Genomic DNA, 14,367 nt, shown 5'->3' with positions numbered 1-14,367 from the left:
TAATTCAAAGTTTAGTAAGTTTTCACGAGTGTTTACAATGCTCATGTGAATTGGGGATTATTCCAACTCGAAGGTGAAAGCATTCCTAACTCCATCTACCGTTCCAGACGCTGTATGTATACGTTATTTTATGCATTTATGGTTATTTATTTATTAAAGCAAGACTGTGGCATCAGCTTTATCATTAAAAGTTCTGAAATTATTATTTTTAATTGACGTTGTTCTTAAATGTTTGAATTATAGTATTTACTTATTTCAAATCACAAAAAAAATGAAAAGTGTTTTATTTTCAATGGTAAATAGAATTAATTATATAAAATTAAACGTTATTGTTATTTCAGATTTAATGTTTACGGTAAACAAAAAAACAGAAATACCAGGACCTAGTGGTCATAACGAGATTGATGGAAAAGTTCGTTTTACTGTTACTTTACTGAAATTTTATACGGTATGTACAATTTTGTTATCATCTAAATACTGAAACAATAATTGGAAACATGATGTTTATAAAAAACGGACGATGCCAACAGAACATTCAAAAACGCATAAGTCGAAGATACACTGACAATGCCATGGCACAAAAGAAAATACTACAAAAAAAGACAGACAAGACCACAAAGCACTGCATATAAAACTTAAAATTGAGCAACACGAGACCAACCAAAATTGGTGGTGATCTTTTGTGCTCCGAAACAGTAAGCAGGATCTGCTACACTAGTTCCACAAGTCATGTCGCTCATGGTTAGTACACATTCGTTGAAGTAAAAACACATGTTTAAGTCGATAAGAAAGTAAAAGCTACATGTATAATAGCCAAGGTTTATCGAATATGTTCAATAAAGGAAAGCCGTGGTCCCGCCCGCAAAGACAGTTCTTTAATTGATATATTTGTTCGCATAAGGCGTAAACCATATTAAAAAATGCTAACTAAAAATTATTTTATAAAAGCTTCTAAATTATCATTGAAAGAAATAAATGTAATTTTCAATTTTAGTTCTCATTTACTTATCTTCTCTTGTGAATAACTGATATTTTAAAATACAACTGTAAAATTTTGTTACATAATGCAGTGTTAACATTTTTATTTTATTCGGGTTTCATTTACTTAATTGGATTTGTGTTCGCAAAGAATACGTCATTGAGAGATATTGATAAGATTAAAATCTTAGGCATAAAGTTAAATAGATTTTCCTCTTTTTTGCAATAATTCAGAAATATAGTTTTGTATCAGCAAAAATTCATACTTGCGTGATAATTGAACATTCAATTTGGGTGATTACTTAATTTAGTTTTTTTCATAGTATATATAGTGTATATACTGTACATGCATAATTTCTGTGTTTAGAGCTTCAATATTTACTATTTTCTGCTTCATGGTGAATAAATTATTGGTTTTTAAACCCGTCATATTTATCGAAAAACATAAAAATATAAAGATGTGCACGTGGTATGCATGACTGCCTATGAGACAACTCTCCATTAGAGAGCAAAATGACGCAGAAGGTTAGCAACTATAGGTCACCGTTCGTTCTTCAACAATGATCAATTTAACGTGTATGAACTGCTACATTGGAAAAGAAATACATGTAGATGTATATCTAAGTCGCTGTGAGAGTTGTGATTGATTGATTTATTGATTGTGTTTGTTTACGTACAGTGTTATATATAGGCCGGTAGATTTTTACTACCACTGGAAAGTGAGTGGATGGGTGGAGAAATTTTGCTTTCCATCAAGCTACCCCCATGTAAATTGCGATCTACACCAATCTAAAATGATTTTTTTTTGCAGAACGGTCATGAAGACAATTTTCCCGATAGAACTGTTTTTTTGAATGCTCCTTTGTCTGGATCATTATGTTCATATATTGATTTTCAACTAGGAAAGACATACTTTTTAAATGGTAAGTCCATACTTTTATTTATGTAATGTATGATAGTGTATACTGCATAGTTCATACTGTATAATATATACTGCATAGTTCATACTGTATAGTATATACTGCATAGTTCATACTGTATAGTATATACTGCATAGTTAATACTCTATAGTATTATCTGCATAGTTCATACTATATAGTGTATACTGTACTGTATAGTGTATACCGCACTGTATACTGTATACTGGACTGTATAGTGTATGTATACCGTACCGTATAGCGTATTATGTACTGTATATTGTACTGTAAAGTGTATACTGCATATTTCATACTGTATATTATTATCCGCTTAGTTCATACTATATATTGTATACTGTACTGTACTGTATTGTGTATACCGCACTGTAAAGTGTATACTGGACTGTATAGGGTATGTATACCACACCGTATAGCGTATTCTGTACTGTATATTGTATATAGAGTACTGTATAGTGTATACTACATGGTTCATACTGTATAGTGTATACTGCATAGTTCATACTGTATAGTGTATACTGTACTGTAAAGTGTGTAGCTGCATAGTTTATACTGTATTGTGTATACTGCACTGTATAGTGTATACTGTATTGTGTGTATAGTATTAGTATATTGTATATAAAAAAATGGGGAAAAATGCTTCTTAGGTGGAAAACAAAGCAATTATTATAGTTACATTGTCGGTATTCCTATATTCCAGCTTTGATTCAGAGATTAAAATATTGGTGGTAAACCAATCAAAAAAAGATAGGGCTAATAATTAAGTTGAGTAAATACTTCATATGCAGTAGGAGAAACATTTATATTGAACAAACATATGGCAAGTTCTGGACCGACGCAAACCTTAAGCACATATAGTATAAAGGAAATGACCGTCCGGTCTTTAAACCGCCATTTGGCCAAAAATGATATGATTTATGATTTATATAAATTGTTAGTTATTGAAGTTATATAAACGGTTGGGTGGAATTCTCTAAAATTATTTCAATTTCAAAACCATACATAGTTCAAAAATTTAAAGGATAGCACAGTTTTTATGTCCCTTGTTATTGTTTGCCTCTTTTTTTAAACAGGAATATATTACACTTATCCAACAGATGGTGAAAAATTAAAAAAAATTGTATCTAATCTTACTTCCATGCATTTCTAATATATGAAGGTATAAAAATTGAAGCAAAGAAATCTTTAGGCTAACATATATTATGGTAATCCAACGTTAATTTTCAGTTATCGGTGCAACTAGGAATTTTGAAAGCTATTACTTCAATGGTTGCCATTATTCAGTAAGTGAGGAAAACATATCGAATGTGGAACGTCGTCTTATTACAGGAGAGCTGGATTGTCCACTAGAGGTATTGGGGGTGTCATAATTTACATTGGACCTCAATCAATAAAAGTTCTAATATGTCTTCACGTAGTTTACATTACAGCCGCCATACAAATCAAACAAACTTAATACCGATGATTTCAAGCTTCTGTTTCATATCTTACTAGAAAAGACGTGTATTTGTTTACACTTAATCGCATATTCACTCGTAAAAACATGGTCAAACTCGAGAAAAAAAAACTGATCAATTATTCACTCGAAAAAACACTATACATACAGTGTAAATGGTCTAGAAAAAGCTGTGCATATAAATACGCATAGAAAATCATTGAACATAACTGGAAAAACTTACGAAAAGAGTGTAAGGACTGAGAAAATAAGAAATTTCAAGAAATTCGGTATCAAACATAAAAAACAAAATCATCATACCCCGATGCGATATTCAGTGAACATTGTTTTGCTTAAACCCATAATTTGGCATATATATCAAACAGTACACTTAATAATGAACACTGCAATACACTTCCAATAGTTCAGCGTCGCCTATAATCGTTATCATAGTACCATAATGTTCTCAACTGGCATGCAAACCTTACATCAACGCAGACTTCAAACCAGTCTTATAATGTTCTTTAAAATATTGTCGCCGTACCCATAGTATTACTGTTACCAATAGACAATAAAATTCGGATGATCCATCCATAAAGAAACAGACATCTACTTGGATCTGAAGACTGCTACAAATATTCATGTTTCCCTCTTACTATCACACAATGGTACTTATTACCTTCAAATGTGATAATTTCCCCATCACTCAGTATTTTTAGAGAGAACAATTGACACCTACTGTTCTGCATAATATAAAGTAAAGTAAATCCCAGGAGTTATGTACATGTAAATAGTTTAAGCATATGTTCATGTTTAGTATTTATTTGTGCAGGAACATATATATTATTAGATATACTGTTCCCAGATTTGTGTAAATATTTATTTAAACTTAGTATCCTACGAATGCACAGCTGTTAGAAATCATAAAAAAAATCTGATGTTTATATCCAGATTTCAAAAGTTACTGTTACTGACACGATTAAAAAGAGATCTGAGGTATAGGCCAAATGAGACAGCAAAACAAAAATAAATTAGATTTCTAAATGTCAATATACTTAGTAAATTGTATGGTCTTTAACAAAAAGTGTATATGTTCCGGACCATATGAGTATTTGGACCATACGTGTATGGTCATGACCATATGCGTATACTCATATGGTCCAACCATACGCATATGGTCGGACCGTACGCGTATGGTCGGACCATATGAGTATATACTCGTATGGTTATAAACGGCCCGGACCATATGAGTATTTTGACCATATAGGAATTGTTTTTCAAATATGCATTACCCCGTTTCAATAATACAATAAACTTTATATAAAAAAAACAATGATGGTAACATGACAATTTATTAATTCAAAGGCTACGTTAAAATTAAATATTGATGCCAAAGTTAATTTTCATCGCTTATTACATTCTTGCATGTAGAGTTATTGTGACACTTACTTCCACACGCGCGGTAACATAACTTTTTTCGAATTTGCACGTCATGGCTGTGCACGATCCTTATCAGTTACACATTTTGTTTGCAAGTGAAAAATCGGATAGCCTTCTTTGCAGCTGCATGCAGTGATGCCGAGGTTTTGGGTTATTCCGGTGTGTTTACGGTGTTCATGAAGCTCTAGATTCCAAATATCGTAACATGACTACAGTACACCATATTCACAAAACAACTTAAATAAAATATGTTCTTTGGAAGTGACTTCTTGTGTAACAGTTTATTGAATATTGAGCAATTTTTGGAAGTTATCTCTTCAAGTCGACATATTGCTATTCACTCATAATAACAATTCGGTAATGGGCATCGGCATAAAATGTTTTATTATAGTTTTGACTAGGTAGTAAAATTAACTATGTGAAACTTCATATTTTTATTCAGTTAATCTCTTTATTATGATATGATAATAAAATTACCTATATGATAGCGTATTTTTAAGGAACGGTCATACCATATGAAGAGTTTAGAAGTATTCAAAGTAGCCTGAAACAGAGTGTTAATTATCCCGACCATACGCGTACGGTCGGACCATGCGCGTACGGTCGGACCATATGAGTATATACCCATATACATACGCGTATGGTCCAAATACTCATATGGTCCGGAACATATATTTCATCTTTCCGACTCTTAAGATTAAATAAACCGAGTTTGGACAATTTTGAGTTAATTAGCAGACTATCGTAGATTTAAAGGACAAAGATATTAAATTATTACATATCAAATGCAACCTCTGGTAAGGAAATTGGCACATGAAGCTGGATTAGCTATCACTTTTACGCATCCCTTCCCATTTCGATCAAGATCGAAATAAACTCATCATAGATAACAGACGCGCGTTTCGTCTACAAATGACTCATCAGAGGACCCAAAATTCCGAAAGGGTTTGCAAAATTACTGCCGTTAGGTAATGTATTCCCGTGGTAGAAAATTATGGCAAGCCGTTCTCGTCAAAACTATGTTTAAACCCTTTTTCGAAAAAGTTACACACTGAGAATTAAAAAAAAAACACATTGAGATTTAAAAACCAAAAACAACACACTGAGAAATCGAAATTACACACTGAGGTTTTAAAAAAATACACACTGAGGTTTTAAAAAGACACAACGAGAAGAAATAAATTGAAAAGGACACACTGAGAATGGTAAATTACACACTGATATTAATATGATGAGATGAATTATTCAACAGATTAATATCTTGGTCTCCAGAACTCTTGTCATTAAAATGAAATGCGGTTCTTTTAATCACAGTTTTACTAGAACGGCTTGCTATAGAAAATCCTTAGTTTTCGAAAAACAAATCAAGCTACATGAACAGGAGATCACCACGTCAGTTGATTTCTGTCCAAGATTGATTCAATTGAACTCATATATAGAAGTTAACACATTTCATCGAGTATTTATTGTATGATTTATTTATTTCCTAAAACACATTTTCCATTAGCGTTCATTTTTGTGATGATGAATTCATGGCCATGGTCACCATTAAACATTCATATGTGTATGAAAGTATATTTGTAGAAAGGAAACTGTGCATCAATACAGAAAAGCTGAAAATCAAAATACAACAATGGTCTTTATATGTATATAATGTGTAAATGTATCAAGTGAACATTGAAAGTTGTCAACCGTCGAGGCCATAGTCAATAATCTTGGCATATGGTTGACACATAATGGAATATTCAGACTATCGCTTGACAAGGCGGGTTTTTTTATAGGGGCAAAAAAAATAAATTAAAACAACATATTAATTGTGGATCCCTCAAAGAGTTGTTGCAATTGTCCATTGACGTACAAAAAGCATGCCCCCTCCACATGATGCATCGGAATTAAAGTTTCATCCCAACAGAACGCGTATATGGCTGTATATGTCGTTATGTTTCCGTTTCACCGACGAATACCAGCCTGTCAGCTGTATATGTCGCTTTGTGTACGTCTCACTGACGAGTTCCAACCTGTAAGCTGTATATGTCGTTATGTTTCCGTCTCATTGACGAGTACCAACCTGTAAGCTGTATGTGTCGTTATGTTTCCGTCTCATTGACGAGTACCAACCAGTAAGCTGTATATGTCGTTATGTTTCCGTCTCATTGAGGAGTACCAACCTGTAAGCTGTATATGTCGTTATGTTTCCGTCTCATTGACGAGTACCAACCTGTAAGCTGTATATGTCGTTATGTTTCCGTCTCATTGACGAGTACCAACCTGTAAGCTGTATATGTCGTTATGTTTCCGTCTCATTGAGGAGTTCCAACCTGTAAGCTGTATATGTCGTTATGTTTCCGTCTCATTGACGAGTACCAACCTGTAAGCTGTATATGTCGTTATGTTTCCGTCTCATTGCCGAGTACCAACCTGTAAGCTGTATATGTCGTTATGTTTCCGTCTCATTGACGAGTACCAACCTGTAAGCTGTATATGTCGTTATGTTTCCGTCTCATTGAGGAGTACCAACCTGTAAGCTGTATATGTCGTTATGTTTCCGTCTCATTGACGAGTACCAACCTGTAAGCTGTATATGTCGTTATGTTTCCGTCTCATTGACGAGTACCAACCTGTAAGCTGTATATGTCGTTATGTTTTCGTCTCATTGACGAGTACCAACCTGTAAGCTGTATATGTCGTTATGTTTCCGTCTCATTGACGAGTACCAACCTGTAAGCTGTATATGTCGTGATGTTTCCGTCTCATTGACGAGTACCAACCCGTAGGTATATAACAGAAGAAGTAGAATGATTGCCAATGAGACAACTATCCACAAAAGACCAAAATGACACAGACATTAACAACTATAGGTCACAGTACGGCCTTCAACAATGAGCAAAGCCCATACCGCATAGTCAGATATAAAAGGCCCCGATAAGACAATGTAAAAAAATTCAAACTTGAAAACTAACGGCCTTATTTATGTTAAAGAATGAACGAAAAACAAATAGGTAACACATAAACAAACGACAACCACTGAATTTACAGGCTCCTGACTTGAGACAGGCAAATAAATAAATAATGTGGCGGGGTTAAACATGTTAGCGGGATCCCTACCCTCCCCTAACATAGGACAGTGGTATAACAGTACAACATAAGAAAGATCTATAAAAAATAGTTGAAAAAGGCTTAACTCATCCGATGGCTTTATATGTTGTTACGTTTCCGTCTCGTTGAGGATTACCAACCTCTCCTTTGACTCATTTTGATATCCGGGTTTCCTAATTCATAAACTAAACAGATAGCTTCTAAATCAAGATTCAGACTAACTTCTAGTTTATCCAACTTTTAATAAGCGGTCCATTACTATTTTTGAACTAAATGATATATTTAAGGCTAACGTAAACTATTGACAGATACTGATTTTGTGTTGTGTTGGTGTACAAGGGTAAATCTCAGGTTAAAATACACAAGAGTGCACACACTGAAATGTCTCGCCTTCTTTACTAATCATTGATATTATGTTGATAGTTATAAGTATAAAGCTTTATTACAACTCTCACATAAACTTAACATTTATTAACCAAGATAGCTAAACAAAGACCAATGAACCATGAAAATGAGGTCAAGGTCAGATACCATGCCTGGCAGACATGTACAGCTAACAATGGTTCCATACAACAAATATAGTTGACCTATTACTTATAGTTAAAGAAAAATAGACCAAAATACAAAAACTTAACACTGTGCAATGAACCGTGAAATTGAGGTAATGGTCAAATAAAATCTGCGGGACTGACATATAGATCATAATATATTTCCATATACCAAATATAGTTGACCTTTGGCATATATTATTGTATAAAAAGACCAAAACTTAAAAACTTCACTTTGACCACTGAACCATGAAAATGAGGTCAAGGTCAGACGACATCAGCCCGCTAGACATGTACACCTTACAATCATTCCATACAACACATATAGTAGACCTATTGCATAAAGTATGAGAAAAACAGACCAAAAACACAAAAACTTAACTATAACCACTGAACCATGAAACTGAGGTCAAGGTCAGATGACACCTGCCAGTTGGACATGTACACCTTACAGTCCTTCCATACACTAAATATACTAGCCCTATTGCTTATAGTATCTGAGATATGAACTTGACCACCAAAACTTAACTTTATCTTTACTGATCCATGCAATGAGTTCGAGGTCAAGTGAAAACTGTCTGATGGGCATGAGGACCTTGCAAGGTACGCACATACCAAATATAGTTATCCTATTACTTATAATAAGAGAGAATTCAACATTACAAAAATTCTGAACTTTTTATTCAAGTGGTCACTGAACCATGAAAATTAGGTCAAGGACATTGGACATGTGACTGACGGATACTTCGTAACATGAGGCATCTATATACAAAGTATGAAGCATCCAGGTATTTCACCTTCTAAAATATAAACCTTTTAACAAGTAAGCTAACGCCGCCGCCGGATCACTATCCCTATGTCGAGCTTTCTGCAACAAAAGTTGCAGGCTCGACGATAAGTTATTAGGGTTGATTGATTGATTGTTGGTTGCTTAACGTCCAGTGGCAAATATTTCATGCATATTCAGGACGAGAACAAGTTAACAATAAATACAATAGGTAGGTTGTTATAATAGAGGACGTTGGTCTGAGAAATTGGGAATCTATAGATATATGTCATCATTTAGTTACATATACATTGAATCACAAAACATGCAAAATAAACGCTGACTGTGCGGTATGGACTTTGTTCATTGTTGAAGGCCGTACGGTGACCTTTAGCTGTTAATTTCTGTGTCATTTGGTCTCTTGTGGAGAGTTGTCTCATTGACAATCATACCACATCTTTTTTTTTATAGTTACATATACTTACAATAGTAATTGAAGATAAATTAATACAGAACTTACATGTGTTCCAGGACAGTGGAAATCTTGATCTAAATGCCAAGAAAGCTGTTTAGCCTCTGGTGCCTCAAACTAAAAACAGTTTATAATAACATGAATAATATATGATTACATAAGATGCATGTTTCACAAGCATGTGTAATTTTGGCATTCATTCCACAATTAGATTTCATTTTCTAGCATAATGCAGCACGTGCTTCCCATGACAACGTCACAACAATGCATAGGAAAAATACGAAAAGTTGTATATATATATAAAAAAAGAGTACACGTGATGCATTCATATAGTACTATGAGCATGACATAGTGTACTGATCTTTTGAATGAGGATACAATTTCAACCCTAATATTTTTCACCATATTAATGTACATTGAGGCGGGATGTATAGAGACACAGACACGTTATTTTTTTTTATCTCAATAGAAGTCGCTCCTCGCTATTATACTACCCGTCGATACATTTATTTTTTGGCTTTTCACAAGTCATGTCTTCTCTGACTGTTCATTACGTTAACATACTAAATCCCTGGGATATGTTTTAGTTGATTTTGGTCTCTGATGCATGCGTTTATATTTTTAATTGTTTTTGGCTTTTAACTAGCTGTCAGTAACTGCGAGCACTCTCAAATCGTATTTTCTTGTTAATTCGACCTGTTGAAACTGTTTATAATGCTTTTTTGTTATTTTATTTTTATATGCATCTTGTCTAAATACCAGATTTGATTATTTTGAATATTCTAATTTTCACTCACTTCGTCTTACTACACTTGTATAAACTTCAAGATTTACTTATATTTTCTAAAACCGGTTTTTTTTCTAAAGTGAATATTTTTGAAGGGTTGAGGTTCATCATAACAAACAGAATTGTTGAAGAATAAAAGAAATGGCCGACTTTTCAATGCCCTCAAAATTATATTATATCATATCCAAACATTGATTTCTAGTTGTTTCTTATAAATATTTATCCCATTTTGTATAATAAGCCAATGGCAAAAGCATAAGAAGTTATTGATTAAAAGGTATCACAACGAGAAATCAACGCTCGATTTTTTCATACACAGCTCTGGGAAAAAAATGGGACGCATTTATAAGAGGGTTTCAAATATATATTAAATAAATTTACAATACCTTGGGATTACATCTATGGGATACAAGAGTTGAAAATGTGCTTAGATTGGGATAAATGAGTTAAAATGTCAATTTGCGTACCAACATGTGAGAAATCATGGAGATGGCCATTATTTTCAGCATAGTGCAAAAGTAACTTTATCAATATTATTAACCTTTCATAAATAGATTTTTTTTTTAGTTAATATTGATTTTTTTTCAACAAAAGGAACATGTTAGCCGTATTATTAACCTTTCATAAATAGATTTTTTTTTTAGTTAATATTGATTTTTTTTCAACAAAAGGAACATGTTAGCCGTATTCAATGCACAATCACAATTTCAATTACCATGTAAAACCTAAATAATAATCATGTGTAGCAGTTTGTTTTGATTTGTCTTCGTCTCTACTTTCTATTTAAAGTTCAATATTCTTACGCACAATTATAATGATTGATTTTTTATGATGAACAAAATATTATTTAATTAATCATTCAAAAATTTACAGTGATATGTTTTTGGTTGGAAACGATCATAAATTCTCTAAATTATCCGTATTTTTGTAGGGAATATTTAGGCGTAGTGATATCCTGATTTTACCGGAAGTTGTTGACAGGCTGATCACTGATCTTCTCAAATCTGTATTTACTCATGACGGAAAGATTCATTGCCTGACGAAAAACAATTCTAAGTTTGTTATTGAATCACCCGATGACCTCTTCAAAATTGGAGTAGACCATGTTGACTACAGTCTGTTTGGAATGGGAGATCTTGATTAGTACAGGCATGGAAGGCCTATAGCTAAAGCCCAAAAATGTAGTGAAATTATTCAAATATCAGTCAATTCTAGTGTTTGTGATGAAGGAAGGGATGGTATTCCTTGTATTAATGATGGAAACAGTGTGGAAAATGCAAGTGTGTCTTTCTATAATAATGTAAAATCCGATATTAATAGTGTTATTAAAATCTTGTCTTTGAATGTGTGCGGTATCAAATCCAAATTAAAAGCACCTGATCTAGAGGAATTGTGTGCAAATTATGATGTATTGTGCTTTTGTGAATCAAAATTGGATCAGTATGATGATATTGAAATTGAAAATTTTAAGGCATTGCCTCCTTTGAATCGTTCAAATGCAAAATGTAAATCTGGGGGGATTATTGTATTTGTGAGGGAAAATATATATGAAATGTTAAAGTGCTGCATAGTTCATGTGAAAATGTATTATGGTTTGCTGTAAATGATGTGTTATATAAGAATGTACTTTTCGGTTCTGTGTATATACCACCAGAAAATAGTAATTATAGTAAAATTGACATTTTCGATGTAATAGAAGCCGATTTAATCCGCCATACTGCTGAGAAAGACTACAACGTTTGCCTGCTGGGAGATTTCAATGCTCGTACGGGCATTAAGTCTGACTTTACTCTGCTGGACGGTTACGTGTGTAATTCTGTCCAGTTAGAAGACATTGTTGATGTTGTAAACTTGGAAAATTTTGATGTAAAAACATCTCGCTATAACTTTTGACAAAAATGTTAATAATTATGGTAATAGACTATTACAATTATGTAAAAAATTTGAAATTCTTATAGCAAATGGTAGATTAGGTACAGATAAGGAAAAAGGAGCCTTGACATGTAAAAATTGTTCTACTGTTGATTATTGTATTTTGTCACCTAATTTGTTTTCCTTTGTTTCTGATTTTCACATTTTACCTTTTGATCATATGATAAGTGATGTGCATAATGCTTTACACATTGAATTACTATGTAATCCAATTGTTACATGTGACATTGAAAATTTTGATAAAAACAATATTGTCAAACCTAAATGGGATAATAATAACTGTCAACTGTTTAATGATGCTTTAAATGCTGATAATATCAATGACTTGTATGAGCGACTTGATTCACTTGATGTTACATCTGTTACCAAAGATATGATTAATGACTTTGTTGTTGAATATAATGATATTATTATTCATGCTGCTACTGATAGTAATATGTTAAAAGAAATAAATGTTAGTGAGAAGAAATGTAGAAAAAAACCTAAGTGTAAGGCTAATAAACCATGGTTTAAGGCAGATTGTAAAAGAAAAAGGAGTGATTATCACAAAGCCAAATGTTATAATTGGCGTGTCAAAACTGTTGATAGCATGAATAACTTAGTCAGATGTAGTAAAAATTATAAAAAGGTATTGAATTGTCAATATAATGAGTATAGACGAAACTTTGTCAAGAAACTCCGAAATCTTAGTCGGAATGATCCAAAGTCTTACTGGACATTGTTAAATAGGTCAGGAAATTGTAATGGTAAAAATAAGGTACTTGAAAAAGTGTCGAATGAATGTTTTTTTGAGCATTTTAAGAAGTTAAGCAATGCACAAGAGGACAATGATTGTGATTTTGTAGATGTTGATAGAAATACTGTTACTAATCTGAATATTAATGTAAATGCTGTTATCACCGAAAAAGAGGTTGAAAATGCAATTAAGAATTTGAAAAATAACAAATCATGTGGTACAGATTTAATTTTGAATGAATTTTTAAAGTTTTCAAGCCATAAAATGCTTCCTTTATTTGTGAAGCTGTTTAATATTATTTTTGAAGCTGGTATTGTGCCAGACTTATGGTCGATTGGTGTTATATGTCCAATTTATAAAAACAAAGGTGATGTCACTAACCCTGACAATTACAGGGGGATTACAATACTTAGTTGTTATGGTAAACTTTTTACAGCTGTACTAAATAACAGACTTAATGTTTATCTTGAAAATATGAATGTTCTCTGTGAAGAACAGGCAGGTTTTAGAAAGAATTATGGAACTTATGATCATATATTCAATCTTAAATGTTTAATTGATTTGTACTTACACAAGAATAAACCACTATATTGTGCCTTTATTGATTATCGCAAGGCTTTTGACTCCATTAATAGAACAGCTTTATGGAATAAGTTACTGCAAAACTGTATTGATGGTAAAATGTTTAATATTGTACATGCTATGTATGAAAATGCTAAATCTTGTGTACGACAGGGTAGTCAAATGTCAGATTATTTTCAAAGTAATGTTGGTGTTAGACAGGGAGAAAACCTGTCGCCTGTACTTTTTTCGCTGTTTCTTAATGATTTAGTCCAGTTTGTATCTAATGCATATGATGGGTTGTCAGATGTTTGTAATGCTGTTCATACTGCTCTTGATACTGATGAAATTTCTGTCTATTTAAGATTTATTATTATATGCTGATGACACTGTTATACTTGCTGAATCTAAGGCTGAGTTACAAGCTGCACTTAATTCCATGTATTTATATTGTAAGACTTGGAAACTTGAAATTAATGCTACAAAAACAAAAGTTGTTGTGTTTAGGAAACGTAAATCCCCTGATAAACCTGTATTTACACTGAATGGGGAGGTTTTGAATATTGTTGATGATTTTGCTTATTTAGGTATTATATTTATGTATAACGGTTCCTTTAAAAATAACCAGAATAAATTGTTAGAACAAGGTAGAAAAGCCATGTACAGTATGTTAAGAAAATG

At 32.7% G+C, this 14,367-nt stretch overlaps 3 protein-coding genes across 3 annotated transcripts in view; 2 read left to right on the top strand and 1 right to left on the bottom strand.

The window, feature by feature from the left end:
• LOC134705074 (uncharacterized) overlaps positions 1-9,800 on the bottom strand; it is an 83,306-nt gene extending 73,506 nt beyond the window's left edge. The window contains exon 1 of the mRNA XM_063563842.1: positions 9,719-9,800. The gene's annotated coding sequence lies outside the window, so the exon portion shown is untranslated. The remainder of the gene's footprint in view (positions 1-9,718) is intronic.
• Positions 19-3,322, top strand: LOC134705073 (uncharacterized). Its single transcript, XM_063563839.1, has 4 exons — positions 19-112; positions 342-448; positions 1,790-1,901; positions 3,141-3,322. Exons 2-4 carry the CDS (start codon positions 347-349, stop codon positions 3,281-3,283), a joined length of 357 nt encoding a protein of 118 aa, XP_063419909.1. The 5' UTR covers positions 19-112; positions 342-346; the 3' UTR covers positions 3,284-3,322.
• Positions 9,801-12,549: 2,749 nt separating the features above from the next.
• On the top strand, positions 12,550-14,070 carry LOC134705738 (uncharacterized). Its single transcript, XM_063564456.1, has one exon. It carries the CDS (start codon positions 12,550-12,552, stop codon positions 14,068-14,070), a length of 1,521 nt encoding a protein of 506 aa, XP_063420526.1.
• The last annotated feature ends 297 nt before the right edge of the window (positions 14,071-14,367 follow it).

This window comes from Mytilus trossulus, chromosome 2 (assembly GCF_036588685.1).
Source record: "Mytilus trossulus isolate FHL-02 chromosome 2, PNRI_Mtr1.1.1.hap1, whole genome shotgun sequence".
Taxonomy (NCBI): Eukaryota; Metazoa; Mollusca; class Bivalvia; order Mytilida; family Mytilidae; genus Mytilus; species Mytilus trossulus.
The sequence above is the reverse complement of the archived record's forward strand: the minus strand, read 5'-3'. Positions and strand labels throughout refer to the sequence as shown.

Coding starts and splice junctions, on each gene's coding strand:
- LOC134705073 (XM_063563839.1), top strand. CDS start 347: ATGTTTACGGTAAACAAAAAAACAGAAATACCAGGACCTAGTGGTCAT. Junction 449..1,789: donor CTTTACTGAAATTTTATACG/GTATGTACAATT, acceptor TTTTTTTTGCAG/AACGGTCATGAAGACAATTT. Junction 1,902..3,140: donor AAAGACATACTTTTTAAATG/GTAAGTCCATAC, acceptor GTTAATTTTCAG/TTATCGGTGCAACTAGGAAT.
- LOC134705738 (XM_063564456.1), top strand. CDS start 12,550: ATGATAAGTGATGTGCATAATGCTTTACACATTGAATTACTATGTAAT.